We start from the raw sequence: 19,331 nt of genomic DNA, 5'->3' as shown, positions 1-19,331 counted from the left end.
AAACATGGAGGGAAGCCGGGAATCTCTTTCCATACCTTCCACACCTGATAAATTTTTCTTTCCTGTGGCCCATAAGGCTGCAGATATATCAAATACTACAGTCTGACCTTTAGTCAGACCACCACAGACATACGAAGCTACTATTAAACACACTAGCTTTTCTTCTTTCAGAGATCTAAAATATTCCAGAAACTTTTTGGCATTCAAGTTTGATACTTTCATACTCAACAGCATGTGCAGAAAATGGAGGATGTGACAAGACCAGAAAAAAAGTCACCTACTTGGAGCCTGACTGGTTGCAAGACGTGGAATTTTGCTACTCTGAAAATATAATCCCACGACATGGCATAGATCCTTTTTTATTTGATTTGTGCCATAAAAAACGATCTGCTGGAAATACCACAGTTAACCCATAGGTATGCAAAACCATGCAGACATACTAGGATTTTTCTCACAGTGTTTGTCTCCTGTATGTTAAAAGCTGTGTTTGGCTTCCAGAAAGAAAAAAAAAAAAAGCCTGACAAAAGAACGCATACCTTGATAATAATAAATTATAATAAATGAGGAAGACCTACCCCTCAATTGCAACACTAATCACAGAGGCAGGTATGTTTACTCAAGAAAACAAAACAGTAATTACTCTGGGTCAGAATACTCCCCAGTGAAACTCCCACTGAAGACACCAATGGACATTAATCAGCCTGATGCTGTAATTCTCCCTACTTGGGGAAAACGCCTATTGACTTACACTGTCTGCATCAGATGAAGAGAAAGAGGCATAAACTGTAAAGTGCACAAGGCTTTTTAACAGCTGTGCACAGGTTTACACCACATGGGATAAGAAAATAGCGAATGAAAAAAATGTTGAGCTTTAAATGTTTGTTTTTTCCTTACCTGATCCTGAGAAATTGTCTAAAGACCCGTCTGTGGTGGTAGTAGTAGCAATCTCACTGCTGTTCATTGGTTCTGTTTTAACTACAGAAATATAAACAAAATATATTCTATATGCACCTAATATTCTGGCACACACATGCACACACTCACTACAGCCACAAATTCAATAAAACAAAAGTCTTCCAAAAATGTTTTAAATCATGGCTATCAACATTTTGCATTTATGTATTTTTGTATACAAACAATGCAAAGTACTGGCAGCTGTGATTTACACATACATATGAAATGATCAGGAGGGTTATTTCTGTCCCCGGGGAATAAGAGCCACTGCAACAAACCAGAAGTCCCCATGCAACTTGCTGCACCTGTCCTTGATTCCTCTTAATCCTACGGACCCAACAATAAGGGTCCACATTTAGATTAGGTCATGCAGACATTTAAAGGCTTGAAAGACAGCAATTTGAGTAAGACAAAAAAGGAAATAATCTTCAAATGGGTTTCTCTGAGTACTGTTCAATATTTTTTTCCATCCAAATAATTTTTCAGAGGAAAAATGAGAATTTATGATTAAGTAAAACACCTTCCCTGTGGTGAATTTCTCCTCTCAAAATGGAAACCAAATTTATACTCAGCAACCCTGAATAAACAAAGGGGACACAGTCCAAACCAGATCCATCAGATAATGTTTTTACATTTTATTTCCTCTGCAACCCAACACGGCTATCAGAAAGTAAAAAAGAATGAGAGATTCTCTCTTGGCTCATACTGCTTATAGTTTATTATTAATTAATGACTTTTAATAAAGCCTGAAGTAAATAAACAGATTTCCCTTTCTTACTCCAGCACAATGTCAATAACATCAGTATTCCAATCCACGGCATAAGGATGGGGCTGACCTGGCATTGATGCAAACAGGCACAATATCTACTCCCAGGGAGTTATCAGATCAGCACAGCAATTTCTCAAATCCATTTTTACACCCCTAGCTTTCAGAGTCACAGCACACCAAAAGCAATGGAGGATGATGTTTCAGAAAACAATGGAGCTGATCTTACTAGCAACATCCCACCGCTTTCGCTTCTGTTGACACACACAGCCACCACTGCCCATGCACCAGCACTAGTGCATACCTGACCTTTCAGCAAGGCAATTCAGCCACACTGCAGAACATGAGGAGAAGATAACTAAAATAAACTGTACCTCCTTTGACATGTAAAGCCTTAGTGTCATCTTGACATAGGTGTACATAAATGTATGTATGTTTGACTATACTTGTGTGTTCAGAATTGCAACCATCACTAGCAGAAACACTTCTGGTTTGGAAAGGGCAAGGGAGAGGCACTTCTCCCTTTTGACAAAGGACCTTTCCGTTCCTTGTCAATCCAAATTCTTATTACTGCATGCCTAAGTATTTCCTTCACACAATGTCATCCACAGGATTTATGTGCAATCTCTCAAGATTTTCCTAATCACCCACTATTTTCTTTTGATTCTCATGCAGGATGTTCTGTCTGGACACACACAGATCCATGCTAGCTCCAATCAAAACTCTGCTACATCTGTATTAGCAGCAGTGCAGCACAGCAAGAAGTTTCATGGAAAGAAATGGTTGGTGCAGAAGGTCCACTATCCACAGTTTAGGCATTTTCTGGGGAGTTACACATGCTAGGTTTAGACTTTCCCAAGGAGTGAGCACCCATCAGCAGCCAGGGAACATTAGCTGCACTTCTGCAGAGCACCTTTTCTGAAAGAAGTGAAGTCCAAGAGACTCCATTGTGGAGAAACCACTCCAAGGTGAATATATTCAAGGCAAATTTATGTGCGGCAAGAAAGGGTGGCCAGGAATTTCACTTCAAAAGTGCACTCATGATCTGAACTTCAACTCTAATACCTATATACTTCTTAGAATCACAGTATATAACATATCCAACATCTATTTTATAACTAAATACTGAATGTCTAACACATAGATACAAAATAGTTGTTGCAGTATCTATCTCAAGTAATTCCAGAAATGACCAGATTTTTACATCAAATTCTAGTTTGTTAATCTAGATACAAAGAATTATAGCATCTACGTTATCTTCTCCTTTTTCTTAGATGTTTATCACAGCTGTATTTTACAGTCAGACTAATATTTCCCTCGTAGATTACTCCAGCTTTCCCAAAAATATGCAAGTCTTTGAACCTAATTTCCTTAATGCAATTATACCTTTGGAAAGACCAAGAAAACATGCTTTTTTCTATAGCTGATAGCTGTGGGGGAGGGAAAGAGAGGAAGATGAGACAGACCAAACTAACTTGGGGCACAGGGTGGAAGATTTCAGTATATGCTTTCTCCAAACACTTCCCCACTTCTCCAGAGAAACAATTTATCTATAATCCTTAAAAGAAAGAAAATATCATTATTTGGATCATAGCAAACCAGCAGTTCAAGGACAATGCTGAGCCACCGCATACAATATAAAGACCTACAGCATCATTTGCTACAGTTAAAGATTTTAACGGACCTTGGCACCACTGTTAGTTGGGAATGTATTAAAGATGGACAGGAACTGAAAGCCATTCATTACCCACACATTTGAGTTAAAATGCAGAAAATGACGGTATATTTTCTTGTATCTGAGCCTAAATATATTTCAAGAGGATGAAAGCTTGCTATACAAAGAAATAAACTGAGAACAGCCAGGGTTTTACCCACTGGAAATATTTACCACGTGTATTCTCACCACAAAGGAATGTATTTAATTTTCCCAAGGCAAAAACTGACCCGCAGTGGAGCATATTTCACCCCAGAATCACAGGAAAGAGAGCTGTGAAGGGATTGCTTGAGGTTAAAAGTCTGCCAGTCTATCACAGTAGCGCATCAGCAATCCATGTCTATGATGAGAGGCATATGGAGCTGTCCAAGGAAGCAAGGCTTTGGACAGTCACGGATCTGACCCTGCCACGTGCTCCTTCAGCATACTCAGGATTTCAGCTCTCCACATTTTCCATGACAATTAACATTTCCGCAACATGTCCTAAGCTTTCACAGGATGACACTGGGCAATGACTGGGAATATTGGCACATCTACACAGAACATGTTGCAAGCTTGCCGGTAACTACCAACTGCATGCTCAGTCGTGGCAGAGACTGCAGAAGGTAAAACACGAGAGTTCCCATTTCTGTGGCACCTTTATCAAAACAGACTTTTAATGAGGTGCAGAATTATCAGGCTTACATTATAGAGACTGACTGATTCAGTAATATGCTGCTAAGTTTTAGTGCCAGCAAAATCACTCATGTAATAAAGCAGGTTTCCAGTAAGAAGTTCAAGAAGAAATCTAACATATTCCTAATGTGCTGCAAAAATTCAACATTTAGAATTACTGATATAGATTTGGTTTATATACCTAGGAGCTTAAGAAGCTATGTCTACAGAAAGACATTTTTCCTGCCTCTTTTTCGTATCTAGTCATTTATGAGATTCTAAAAACAAGATTTAAAAAGAAACTGTGCAAGAAAAAAACTCACAACAGAATATTAGAAAAAACTTAATTATCAGATAACACACATGCTAGCACTGAGAAAAAAAGGCACAAAGTTCTAAGATAGCATCATTGCTGATCTAATGTTACATTGTCAAGATATTTCTTCTTAAGACACCCAGAGACTGCAAGTGCAATGTGCCCTGTTTTGTCAGCCATATAACAAAAAATGGTTAAAAATTACTTAAATGGCAGTTTCTGAACTCCACTGAGAGAAACAACTTCAGATCAGAACCTACAAGCTCATGTGGTTCATTGGCCAAATAACAACTTCCTGAGTTCACAGCTTGTCATGCAGTCATTGGTGTATATAGCAGTAAAGAGTGCTATGAGGAATGATATGCTGGTTATAGAATCATAGAATCATAGAACAGTTAGGGTTGGAAAGGACCTTAAGATCATCTAGTTATCTTAAATACGGATTTAGAGACCTAACATTTGGCCATTGTTAACACAAAAGTCACACAAAAAGCTCTTAAAGACTGCAACTACAAGCATGAAAAGTATTTAAAGTATATTTTTAAAATTACTTTGATTATCTAAAATAGATGTAAGACTTGATCTCCTGAACAGTCTTTGTTAACAGCTATGCCATGGACATTAAATCAGAATAAAATTATTGTAAACATGTCTGACTTACAACATAATTTTTAATTTTGCAGTTTTAAGACTGAATAACACTGTAATATTATATTCTTTGTATTAGATAACTAAGTGGGCAAAATGAAATAATTTGTGGCTGACAGCTCTCAGTGTCCATGGGGCACAAAGAGTGAACAAAGTAAGCAAGGCTGTTAGTTTGTTTATAGACATACATAAATAAAATCTCTAGCCCTATTTTGGTTTGTCTCAAGGTGATGTCTTAAAATAATGTTAGCAGCTAAACACCAGGTAGATATCTTGATTACGTACCCATTACTATTCATACACTGTTGCTCTTTCTCTGCCCACTAGAAGCACAGAGCTCACCCTGAAAGTTCAAAGACAATTGTCATTAGCAACAGGGCAAAAATTCTACCTTGAATCTCTAAGCTGATGATATTTTCCATATCTCCCCTGTACTGAAGAATCTTGCAAATATAAACACGTAATAAAGGTTACAAGCTACTTATAAAACAGGTTACTCAATTACACTAATTTCTATTCAGGACATTCTCTTTTTTTTATCAGACTATTAAATCATTAGCTCCTGAGCATGAAGCCTGACAAACTTACTTGCTCCTGCTTCTCAAAGCAGAGGACACTTTCTGAATCTCAGTGTCTGGAAATTACCAAATGGTAATTACTACAAGGTAATTTCCAGCCTAAATATATGTTTTGTTTTGAAAGAAAGTCCCTGCTTAAAGCAGCACATTCTAGTTCAAGCCCAGACTGTTTCCTGCTGTCCCCTCCACTGATGTGAGGAGGCTTCAAAACTGAGTATGGGGGCTGTGACTAACACCTAGCTTTCACTGAATGCATGATTACCCCACGACCTTCATCCTCCTCCTCTGTTAAGCATTACAACTGAAAAAGCTTTTAACGTTCTTGAACTTGCGCATCCAGCAGTAAAAACCTTAAATTTACAAAGAAATGGCACCATCACTACAGTGCAAAATCAGGAAGAAAATTCAAAACCACTTGGGTGGAGTCAAACTTTGATTGTATCTGTAGCTGGTAATCAAGATTTAACCTGGATATTCATCTGACAAGTACAGTCATGGGTTAAAATAGTCTCATTCATTGCAGTTGAAGGTGAGAATATCTGAGTCAAACTAATATTCTTACCCTTTCAAACTCACTGGTCAATTTATACCTGATGATTGTATCTCTTCTGTCACAAAAGAGGCAGCATAAATACAGAAACACTCCTTTTTAAGATGTTATGGCCTATTTCTTTTATTTTTTTTTCTTTTTTTTTTTTTTGTCTTCTTAAACCCTTGATTGGGAATATGACCATGGCAACTCCCCAGTACACATACAACAGTTTGCAAGGCATCCGCGTGAAATATCTGTACTCTTTAACTAAAGCCAGACAGAATGTCCACACAGAGTCACAGTCCCAGACATTGACAGCAAAAAAGGTTGCCTTCAGCTAATTTCTGGGAACCTGGAGGGCTTCAAGTGAACAGAGAGCATCATAGAGAAGTTAAGCCCACTCTGTCAGTAAGGTGTACAAGACACAAGACTAAGACATGAAGACAGAAGCAGAATGATAAAGTGAGTGTGACCTTCCACAAGTGGGAAATAATATCCTTTACTTTTGGCCAGGGTCTGAACTCCAGGACCGTCAGACTTAAAGTCAAATTCACCTGGACAAAGTGGGACAGCAGCAGCTCGCACTCCCCTCCACCCAGCAGCAGCAAACTCCTCAGCTTGTCTCACCAAACCAGGTGGCACAGGTACTTCCTTCAATGAGCAGGGAGACACTGCTAACCCTGAAGTGTAACCAAGTTTTACACTTTTTTATCTACCTGTGATAAGCAAAACCGCTCTGAAGATTACAAGATGCAAATGCAACCGCTAAAACATCAACTCACAAGTCTCTGAAGATGCAAAGGCTCTTCAAATACCACCCTATTGTCTATTTATGTGTGATCTTAGATCAAGATGTTCTACTCCTGTTCCCTGGAGTTTCTGCTGGTGCACATGGACAGCAGGAGCTGGATTTCCTTTTCATTTATATTACTGGCCAGGTGCATGATATTTTTATCTTATGCAGTGCACACATGCAGATCATGCATAATGGGTTGGTCACACTGGAGAGACACTGCACCTAGCATGAAGTGTTGCAGTTACAGTTTTCAGTGAAGTACTGAATATCTTTACAGGTTCCTGACACCCTGCAGCCTGTGCAAAGCCACTGTGCCAGCAGGGCTCTGGGACCCTCAGACACACTTGGAGAGTGCTTTCACAACACCATGCTCTCCATCCAGGGTCTGGAACAGCATGTGCTGTGAAAAGGGTTATTAAAATAATTTTGATATTAAATTGATATTAAAATAAATGGTGCTTCCAAGCTGTTCCTTTTTTTTAAAGTCATTTGTCATTTACAATATTTTGTTTCCCTTGACTGTCTGTGGGAACTAGTATTGCTATTAACTTTTCCCTTTAATGAGGTCTGTCCTTTCAGGAAAATGTTATGGGAGAAAACAAAATGGTGAAGTTTTCACAAACAGATGCACAACCACAGAGAAAAGACCATAAATACAGAAATGTTTATTAGCCAGTCTCCTCCTCAAGACCTTGCAACATGAGTTGCTGGACTGAGCCAACAGAGGAGCAGACAAGTAGCTATTTCAGTGGCCAGAAACCTATGAAAGAGGAATAAATAGAGCATTATGCTACATGTGCTCAGAACAGACAGAAGGACTCTTGGGGAAGCAGGAGAATAAAAGCACAGATAAGACAAAGAGTTTGGAAGGAAGCCAATGTAATACAGCAAGAAGAAAAAGGTAAGGAGCAGAGAAGAAAAAATAGTCCAAGTCAGCCCCCTGCCTTCACGTAAATGGGCAGTGATGTGTAAATGATTTTTATCCTCCAGAAGTGGCAGCACGTTGAAGATTATTACTAGCCCCTACGGAGCCCGAGGTTGCTTTTACCAGTGTGGGGCCTGGGACAAGTGCAGTCTTTGCCCCTGGCCACACAACTGTCCTTTCGTGCTCTTCTGGGCCTGAGTAAAGAAGTTAGCATCAATAGTTCTTGATACACCCTTCTGAAATGCAAATACTAGATTCACCTTTACTGCACTATTATTTCAGGGTGTCTACATATGGAGGCATCCCCGCCTCAGTTACATTCATACCATCAAGCTCTTCATCACAAACACAAGTATAGAAACTTCAGCATACATAATAGGCAGGAACTCCGGAAATGAACAATTAAAAGTAGCAGAACCCAATCATCTCCCAAAGGAGAATCATTCTGATTGCCATCACCTACTGCAACTTTGTACCTCAAAGTACACAAAATTATGAATAACTATTAAAAAATACAAATAACTTATACAAAATTGAAACTCATCCATTGCCCATGTGCAGGCTTGATTGCAATACTGAAGGAGTGCTACAAAGTATTGTTAGAATTACAATGAATTCTTAACATATAATTTACTTACAGAAACCTGCATAATGTGCTATAACAATGACCAGCTTTTCCCTTCTCTATGGGCTTCAACATCTTACCCCATCATTATTTCAGAAAATAGTGAAACCAACTTTTTCTTCATTCTATAATATTGCAACTTGACAGCAAACATACTACACAGCACTGCCTTTTGAAACCCTGAAGATGGATTTACGTTCACCAGACTTTAAACAGCCTTTCTAATGGCCACCCATCAGATAGTCACGTAGTGGGGAGTTCTGACTGCCTTTGTGTGGGATCTCACTCTCATGTTGCAGCAGGTACTTAAAGAGCAAGAACTTTTTTTTTTTACAAAGGAATTTTGATGTCCAACTCCCTTTGAAGCTTCCCTTCCTACGTATCTTTGAAAATCTGATCTTCAATTTGTTATCCATTTTCCCTTACTGCTTGGTAAGAAAATGCCTTCTCTTCTTCCTTCTGAACACTCAAAAATGAGGGCAGAAGTAGCTCCATACTCCTAACATGAATAGTAGTTGCTTGGAAAACCACAGCTCCTTCTCTCCCCATCTTCATCTATTCTTTTCCATTCCAGCTGCATAAAACATCACCGTGATGGGTCACAGGCAACTGTTTCTCACTCTGTGTTATCCATCAGAACTGATTTCCATTATTTAGATAAAAGGCAAGATCACTGTAGGCAGAAACTGGATGCAGTTGTCCACTATGGAAAACACCTTTGCTACTCCTTTCAAATTTATTAATTACTCTCAGCCTTTCACCTCTGAAGTGTTATCTACCAAAGTGGGCACTGTTATTTGAATAGCCACTAGCTGTCTGATAAAACTTAATGAATGACAATTTTATTAGCTTTTGTTTTTATTGTTTCTTTAACTCCTTCAGTATCAAGCCATCACAGAAATTCTATGACGAAGATTAGAGATAAGGCATGACTAAGAACATTTTGGTCTCTTTCAACTATATATATGTATTTTTTTTTCACTTTAACATATTTCCTCAAGCAAGTCATACAGGACCATTATTTTAAAGGTGTCCAGTGTCTGCTGCTCCTTACAAAGGAGGGGATTTTGTGGAAAAACATTTAAAAAGGACATGGAAAAGTCAAATACTGCAGTATTTGTATCATCAGCACCACCTTGGCATGCCAGGACTGATTTTTCTGAGTGCCTTTAGCCAGACATTTCAGTGTTACTCCTCTGCATTTGATCCTGGGAAATTTCCGACTGGTCAAGGTCTATAATTTCCTTGTTACTTCCCCATCACTGGTTTGAAGACCATGCTGCTTGGCCCAGAGAAGAGGAATGTTGCTTACCAAAGTGTTAAGCACACAAAGAGTTATTATATAAAAGCTGCATGCAGAGATAAAAACTCAGTCTCAATCACACAACTAAATCCCTATTCAGTGCTTTGAAAATTTACCACTAAGTGTGAAGCTAAAAATATTAGCTAATAACAGTGAGCTATCTTCCAACCACATCCTCTTGCAGAACATCAATAAGAGACAAGTCTGAAAATGTGCCTTAGAGGAATTAATGAACATTTGTTTGAAACAGGGCCATTTCACTTTGGGACAGGGGTTTGGTTTTTTTATTCCTTGTTTTTTTTTCTCCCCCTCATCTAGTGAACATATCCTGCACTTCAGGGTATGGAAACCTGCCGAAATCACACTCATAGTCAAATCAAATTTAACATATCTTTACAAGATATTTATAACATGCAAATACCTAGAGGCCCTGTTTCTTGTTCACATGAAGGTCCCTTATGCCAGAAAAAGAGAGCTCTTTCATGTTAGCGAGCATGAGTGCGTACTAGACTAGAAGCCAGTTTCACATACTATATTTAACATGTGAATGTTCAGCAACCCACATCTCCACTCCACATGCAAAAAGCAAGCAAACCACACTGCAGCATTTTAAGAAAGGTGTTTGGCAAGCCCTTACAACCGCATCCTTACAACCTGTCACTTGTGCCTCAGCAGGATTCTGCTTCAAGAATCTCGGAAAAAAATTATTTTACTTCACCTTTCATTAAAAAAAACATATGAAACCCTTGCTTCATTCACTCCATTTTTAATTAAGCCTGTTTAGCAGCTCAAGGAACCCAAACCAAGCATTTTCTCAAGATAAAACAGATTAACAGTAAAAATTCCACCTTCAGATTCTTAGGCATCTGCTTCACGCACAAATTTTGTCTCTTGGCACACATCTAATTCAGAAATAAATTATTCTGTTTCTTTCGCAAACTTTTCCTTATTTGTCACTTAAGAGCAATCAGAGACAGGAATTTTCAATTTAGAAAGTTTAGACCAGAATCGCCAAGCACAAGCTATTTCTCAGGACGCTATCTGGACAACATCTGAAACCGCATGCTGAATGCCCACGCCTGCTGCGCCCACCACAGCCCCCCAAACCTGCAGGGCTCTGTGTGCTAGGGCTTAGCAACCAGTCTGCAGTGCTGAGGAGGGTCATGTCACCTGAGGGAAAATTGCAAACAAAAGAAAACCGTTTGGCTTCGACTCAGAAGGTAAACACAGATTGCAAGTTACAGCTTTCTGGATAGAATTCACCCCAAATTAATAAACATGAGCTTTAAGATTCTCGTGTCAGATAAATTAGTTACCGTGGCTTAATTTACTTTCTTCAATAGGCTCTGATACCTACCTAGAAGTTGGGATATTACTTCCAAAATTACTTGCTACCTGAGGTCAGCGCATGACTAGATAAAGCATACAGATTGCTTCCTGTCAAAGTAATATTAAGCACCCCATTTTTCAGGGTGTATGCTTGCACACAGCAACTACTTAGAACAAAAAGTCAAGACAGATGATGAGTGTCTTTCAGTGTTTCAAGGAACACTCCTTATTTCTATGCTAATAAAGAACCTTCAAGTAACACAGAAGGTATGAAAGTTGGTCAAGTTTACAGCAAAGGCTTTTGTGATCTAGAGGAATTTTAAATAAAAGAGTCAAGCAATTTTATCCTATACCACAACTAGTATACATGTGTTAATTTAATATTAAAATGTGACAATATACCTGGGTATTTAAAAGGAAGAAGACTCATCTAAGGACATGAAATATTGTTTTGCTTGAACTACTTAATACATTAAGCACTTTATTTATTCTTTAAAAAGCAAGCTTTGGGGGTTGTTTTTGTTTGGGGTTTTTTTTCCAAAATGACTTAAAATTTGCTTGCAGAAATACTTTTACAGCAATAGCAAAAAGTAAATTATACACAACTCTGGCACAAATGCCTGTTAATCTGATAACCCATAAACCCTCCCTGCTACAGAGGACTCCAATTAGAATGAATAACAGAGATGTTTGGGGAATTGAGGGGGGACGACATCTGTTTGACTGACATGTGCCTTTCCTGGAAGAATGCAATGCATGTCCATAATCCTAAACAGTCTGACAGCACTAATATGACTCTGTTCTTAGGAAAAAAAGTCCCATCTTTGCTACAACAGTTGTTTACCTGTACATTTATACTGAACAGTAATATTGAAGCTGTGTGACTTTTCTAGTAATGCGTTAAAATCTCTATTGACATAGCTATCTAAATGTCATGTACAATCTTTCCTATTATAACCATACAAATGTTACAGGAAAGAATATTTTTTTGCTGCTTATTATATAAACCCTTCTGTGTCTCATTATATGTATTACTGTATGTATTATATATGTATTGTATTACTGGCCAAGCTGTTAGTTTGTTCTGCTCTTAGTATTCTATTGAGAACAAACATAACTTATAAACTGCCTGACTGCTTCTTGAAAAATAGGTATCAGTTTACCCCATTGAATTACTACACCTGTTTGAATTTTGGCCACTCCATCAGAGCAGCAAGCTAGCCCGAGGAAATTTTAACACTTAGTTTTATTAGCCTACTTGAGAAAACTTTCATAGCCTTAGGAGCTTGAAAAAAGGGAGCACATCAAGAAATACCCATATAGAGAAAAACACTGAAAGACTGAGTTTTGTAGTACAACTGTAAATGTTCTTTTTTCTCATGACTAAACTACCCTTTCAGGGTTTTTTCGAGGTTTTTTCAAGATCCGCACATACTACCTGCTCCATCTGTTCAAACTCCATGAAAGGAGCATAAACCTGGAATGAAAGCTATTGCTGAAACTTTGTAAGAGTTAACTACTGATAAACATTGATCATCAGCTTTCCACACAATATTACATAAGCACAGAACACCTAAAATAATAAAACATTTTGTAGCTTACTTACTGCAAGAACATCAATGCAACAAGAAGAACAACTAAACTATGAAAGACTACAAATAATGGTGGCTCACCTTCTGTGCCATTGGGTGTCATGGAATTATTATTTATATGGGAGTTATCAAGTTTTGGACCACTGGGGGATTCACTACTACCACTGAGTCGTCTATGTGGGCTGGCTAGATCCTGCATTTCCATAGACCTGAAAATAATATGCAGCTAGTTTTAGTGACATATTCAATATGAATTACCTATATGAGATGCAGCTTGCTATTAATCAAGATCCTGAAAACAGAAAAAAATTAACAGCTTCTCTTAACTTGGTCATTTCTAGTGCAAAACTCATTTGTAGCCCTCCAAAATGTGACTGACCAGTTACCATAATTATTTTTGCAGCTTCAAACAGAATAAATCTTAGATATGAAGTACTGTATTTTAAACAGCTGTGTCACCTTATATTTTTAAGATACATAAAAAGACAGAACCACCAATATATGAAGATGTACATTCTCTTAAAAACAAATTAACACTCTGCTTTTTCAAGATTTACCACTCAGTGGCAATATAATGGGCCTCCAAACCAAATAAAACACTTGAAGCAATTGTGGAAACCTATCATCTACTGACAGGGAATGAGATATTCCTGATGTATGTGTTTACTCTGGCAAACTACTTAATTGTTCCTCTGTTTCCGTTGAAACAAATGCAGCATTAAAACATTATTATGTCTGCTCACTTGTTTGCTTTGTGGATTACATAAAGCGTGCCCTATTGAAAAGGGATATGACCAACATACAGTGGATCCATATAGGCGTTAGTATCCCTTAGCACTCTGCTGTATCTCTACAGCTGTCGCTTAGTCAAAGAGAGCAATTCCAATTCAAAGCAAAAATTACACATTTATAAAGCACACAAGCAGCTGAATATTTACGATTTGTGTTTTTAACAGCCTTATATAAAAAAGCCCAGAGCCATGGCCACCATGACATATGCTGGGAAAGCTTATGATTGAAGTGCCCAAACCTTTCATTTCTTTATACCTAAAACTTTTGCTAATGTTATTTGATGTACTCAGTCTAAGTAATTGCTCCCTGCGGAAGTTTCACAGGTTACTCTGCCTCCAAGGCATTTGAATCAGTAATTTTTCATTTTAAAAGAAATGCTTAGGCTCTTTTAAAGACTATAAAATTGTATAAAAAAAATCCTCCCACCGTAATGTATAAATATCCTTAAGCCTAAGTGTCATTTCAGCTATGAAGCTTTCACATTTTAAGTGAGAATTTATCACAAGCTCTAAACACAAATCCTTCATTTTACATTTAATTGCCTAAACCAAACTACACATAAGAAGGATGATATCACAATGAGTTTGAAAAGCCAGTATCTAACATAAAGTTAAACAATTTAGTAAAGAAGTGGACACGCTCCTGGTTTACAGACTTGGTTGCATGCACCTAAAAGCGACGCTCGACCACTTACTCATCTGCTTAACGTGGAAAACATGGATAAATATTTACTTATCACCTAAAGTTAAAAAAGATAATAAAAGGCTTGCAGAAAAATAGCAAATTTCAATCAAATGCTTACCTGCAGCTTGATGAAACAGCAACATCTGAACTGGTTTGGGACTTCTGCACCTGTAAACCAGGGAAAAAAACAGAAGCCTCTATTACTCCACTTTACTATGAGGCCTTAATTTAAAGAAAGGATATTACCGCGGATGACAACTCTGTCCTTTAAAGCCAAAAGGAGAGGAGGAGGGCACAGTGCCCGTGAAAGGCATATTGTCTTTAAATTGAAGGCTCAACTGTTGTTTCCCGGCAGGTCTCTCTCCCTCCTCCCTGTGCCGGGGGACGGCGGCCAAGTGACGGGATAGTGATTCATCAGGGGCCCGTGACAGCTGCAAAGGGGCTCACTCCTCCCATGGCACAGAACGGCATGGAACAGCTCTGCCACGCACCCCCACAAAGGTAACCCCACCACACCACTCCAGACCTGAGCCCCTCACCATCCTCCACCCCTCTTGCCTTTTGCTACTGCTAGCTGAGTTATCTTTCCCTCCCATCCCCTTAATTCTTGACAGCTTCTTGCCATCATCACATTGGCTTTCCTCTTCCTATGCTCTTTGCCATCCTTCCTCTGCACCTGGGCAACAGGGAACCCACAAGTGAGCTCACCCCAAAGCTGAGGGGTGAAGAAAGCCAGAGCAGCTGACATTAATTTTTTGGGGGGGACAACAAGGGGCAGATCTACCTATGGTAAGGATCTTCAATCTGTGACAAACAGTATTACACAATTATAATCAAAATGAGCCCATCTCCAGCTGGGGTGAATTAAAATAAAAACCCCACACATTATTGCACAAAGTCGTACTTGTAAAAATTCCAGTCGCTAATGAGATTTCTGATAAAATGACTTGAAAGAACACTTCTGGCTAAATAAATAGAAGGAAGCTGTAGCATTTACCTCTGAGGTCACTCATCAAGGAAAGGAATCTGGTTCCACTGGGAAGCCCAGCAATAATTTTCCAGTTTAATAAAGTGACTCCTTTTATAACTCAGGTGAGTAATAGATTTTCATATCCTATTAGAAAAACATCATTGCTTTGCTAACAGACTCTTCTCTGTACCCAGTAACAATTGTCAGCAGATGATAAAATTCAGGTAAAGGTCCGCTGCTAAACGCTGTTAACTTAAAAAGTACACAAAAGCTTCTCCAAGCAAGGTATATAACCTCTTAATGTCTGCACTGAGAATCCTTCATGTGCGTTTCCATTCAACCTGAACTGACATCTCTTAAACGATCACAGAGCAAAGACAAGAGAGATGAGGCATTTTAAGTGCCATAAAAATCATCCAAGCAAATCCTACTTATGTGTCTGTAGGGCTTTTTTTTTTTTTTGTTATTTTTAATCACAGACAGAATTACTACTAGCAAGAGTAAACAACTCCTAGGGGCAGCCAGGCAATGCAGAACATTACAAATGATGTCAAGAAGCCTACAATAGTGAACACTGAAAAACATCACTCTTTTTATAACTGGGTACTTAATGTATTGCATAACACGCTTTTCAATACATCATTGCATGCCAAATCAGACTAGATGAGAAGATATATTCAAAACTGTGCATTTTGTTTTAAAGATTTTTTTTTCCCCAGTTCTTTACCCCAGAAACTGCAGTAGAGTGCCTTAGGATATGTTTCTGCTGCTACTTCTAAACACCTGGAAAAAATTATAGGTGAGAACTAAGTTTGCTTACAGAGCTATCTTCACTCCCTTTTGCACAGGATCCTTAAAAATATATCTTTTATGATAGTAAAAAACTTCCTTTTTCAAATAGATGCTTTAATTCATTGATATTTTCCAAACTACCCTACAGTTTTATTTATTCTTCACTAACTCCTAAAATACATTTAATCCTCACTATTTTATTTACCCAAATTAAAACCAATAATAACTTCTGTACACTTACAAATATATATAACTACACACTCGTGCATGTGCATGTATGAGAGAGATTTCATTTACAGATTCATGGGAGAGGGAAAAAAATAATACAGCTCATTCAAAGTGAATTAAATATATACCTTATATGTCCTCTAACACTCCATGATTTGTGAAAGTTCATATCCACAATCTTCATTTTCATTAGACATACTTCAGATATATTCCTTTGTGTCTCGAGGATTATTTAAACCATGTGTTGCACGTTACCATATTTAAAAATGACTCTTTAATCAAAATAACTTTAAAACAACTAATCCTCACTTAGGCTGGTCAGCTGAATCCACAGAGTGGTCCAGGAAAAATAAATCTACTCTCAAGAATGCGAATGCAGACAACAATTAGACACAGATGTGAGTGAAATTAGTTACAGTTTACAAAATGCTACACTTCACATGCTTTCAGTTTTTCATGTGTAGTGCAAAATTACAACGTAGTAAGGAACCACACTTATGACAACCAGTTCATAGAATAAAAACATTTCTGGGTGGTGTGTGCTTGCTCTCATATATTCTCCCACTTTGCCAACAGATTTCTGGATAACTGCAACATAACTCACATATCAAACAAAAAGTGAAAGAAAAAGATAAAATTAAATGGCCCTACCCAGCCAGCCAAAGGGGCACATTAAATAAATAAATAAATAAAATCAAGAGGAGAAAAAAGGAGCTGTCACTCACCCTTCATACTCTGCGCTCTGCTTAAACTAAGAAATGCTTTATATGCCAAATGACATACACATTCTCCTTGATACCTCAAAAACATTACTGTGGATAATTTGATTGCTGTAAGTAACATTCCCATCATTCTCCTTACTACATATTGCAAATCCGGGCACCACATAGTACATGGCGAGAAAAAAACGACAATGATAGCAAAGCTACTTAAAATTCATCCAGTTAAGAATCTTAAATCAGTAACATCAAATTCTGATTAGTTAATGAGGTCTTTTAAGTTTGCCTTTTTCCTAATTAAATTTATAATTCTTCACAGATGTAGGTTTTGTTGATGTTCAATTTGTCTCTCTCATTTTGTTAAACCTCACATAGTACTCCACCAATCCATTGAATAGCCACATTAAATCTGTTAATACCATGCTCTTCAACCCCAGAAATTATTTCCAGAAGGCAAACTTGCTTTGAGAGATCATCAAACAAGACTGAAGGTACACATTTTATCACATTTTCCCTACCACAGAGCTCAGGATGCGGAAGAAAATTCATGACTTTTGCACTGTTTATTATACTTTGCTAAATTACAAATCAAAAGCATCTGACAGAAGATCATGTATGAAGCCAAAAAGTTAATAATGTTCTGTGAAAAGTAAACTGTAAATGGGAAAGGATTCTAAATTTCAGCAGCACAAAGCAAATAAAATGTAGGTACTTGTCTAAATTACAGGTTTTCCACAGCATTTTTGCTTGCTATGAACAATTTTATTTTTTAATGGCTATAATTTAAAACATTTTTCCAGCTCAAAAAAAAAATTCTAAGTGAAATAAGAAGATAACCCAGAAAACTACAGCCAGCACACGCACTTCTTCTTAAAGCACGGTTCTACTTTAAAGGAACACATTTCAAAGACAATGGCAGTTTTCAAATCAGAGTGTTTCTCCTCAGGATAAATAAATATACATATACATATATATATATATCTGTCATTTTAGTAAGGGGTGGAGGGAAGGAGAGAAGAGGACTTTCTTCTAGAGCAGCACTCTTCGCCTCCTTAAAAGCCCTACACCATCAGTATCTGCAGACATAATGGCTTCAACATCCAAAATGTTGCAAAACTAAAATGCAAATTGGCTACAAAAAGGCACCTTGCTGGCAACACATAAAACTTGGTAGTATTTTCACTCTTCCAATAATCCTGCTGCTGGGTTCTAAGTGAAGAGGTAGGGCTTTTTCACTAAATACATCAAAGACAAATTGCACTTATTAAAGCAGAAGCAGGTAATTACAGTTATTTCATTTTTAATTACTAGTTTAAATCCTTTTAGAAGCGCTATCCTGCATGCTCATTTCATACACTTATGAATGAAACATTCTGAAACCCCAACACTTTCTTCCCTTTAAGAAAGAAGTACTACAATGTGACAATGCTCCTATTATGACCAGCCATTTAAGAATGTCTTTCTGCTTTTCCAAGATTTTTTTGGCTCCCGAGAAATATTTAATACTTATTGCAATTCAAACAAAATGATTACTCATTCTTTTTTCTCTCTGCTCTCCAAAGGCAAAGCATGACTCCAGCTGCCTGTCACTGCACGGAGTTGCTGAGAGAGGATGGCTGCTCATTTCCAGATCCTACCAGGCCTTGGGAAAACTCAAACGGCAGCGAGGTGCTTGCCTAAAGACTGCATGCTTTGGATGCATGAACAACACGTAAAATGCTGTGTGCATGTCTGTTTATATACACAAAAGCATATAATGTCTATAAGCACACATATACATATTTACAGATATATCTATGCATCATGAATCTCTTCTACACCCCAACCCAGCAGTCTATGTTCCAGCAGATGCTTTGCAAACCATCTCAGTATCGGATGGAAAAGATTGCTTATACATGGTATTCAACATTAAAGTCTTTCAGTGGTACACTGCACAGCATTTCTTATCCCAAATTTCTGTGGTCATTTCTAAATTGAAACAAACTACATGAAATATACTATCCTTTCCTCCCCCCCCCCCCCCCCCCCCCCGAAAACTTATTTCTTCTGCTTGCCTTGTTATTGTTTATTAAAAACAAACTAACAATCCCAACCACCTTCTAAGAAACGCTTTTAAATGCACTAACGCCTTTACTTCTCCAGAACAAACCTTTCGGTGCAAGGTACAGTCCTCCCTCTTGCTGGTGTTTCTCAGAAACACCGAGAGAAATATACACGTAGGGATGTTCTGTGGGGTTCGGTTGCTCAAAAGCAAGAGGTAAATGTAATGAGACTTCAAAAGGTCTTTAACTTCCTCATTCTAAGACCGTCGTTCTATCTAAGCCACCTAAAATGTCAATAAACGTCAAATATTTCAGTTGTATAGATGTTTATTCTGTCATCTTGAAGAGTTCTCCTGTGGGGATCTGTGTGTT

General features: G+C 37.9%; 1 protein-coding gene across 1 annotated transcript in view; it reads right to left on the bottom strand.

Moving 5' to 3' along the window:
* EYA1 (EYA transcriptional coactivator and phosphatase 1) overlaps window positions 1–14,360 on the bottom strand; it is an 82,353-nt gene extending 67,993 nt beyond the window's left edge. The window contains exons 1-3 of the mRNA XM_031050584.2: window positions 14,327–14,360; window positions 12,814–12,941; window positions 895–975 (exon numbers count right to left, since the gene is read on the bottom strand). Of these exons, the coding sequence (XP_030906444.1) occupies window positions 895–975; window positions 12,814–12,937 (205 nt within the window). The 5' untranslated portion in view covers window positions 12,938–12,941; window positions 14,327–14,360. The remainder of the gene's footprint in view (window positions 1–894; window positions 976–12,813; window positions 12,942–14,326) is intronic.
* Between the last annotated feature and the right edge of the window lie 4,971 nt (window positions 14,361–19,331).

This window comes from Melopsittacus undulatus, chromosome 1 (genome assembly GCF_012275295.1).
Source record: "Melopsittacus undulatus isolate bMelUnd1 chromosome 1, bMelUnd1.mat.Z, whole genome shotgun sequence".
Classification (NCBI taxonomy): domain Eukaryota; kingdom Metazoa; phylum Chordata; class Aves; order Psittaciformes; family Psittaculidae; genus Melopsittacus; species Melopsittacus undulatus.
Note: the sequence above shows the minus strand (reverse complement) of the source record. Positions and strands in the feature narration are given on the sequence as shown.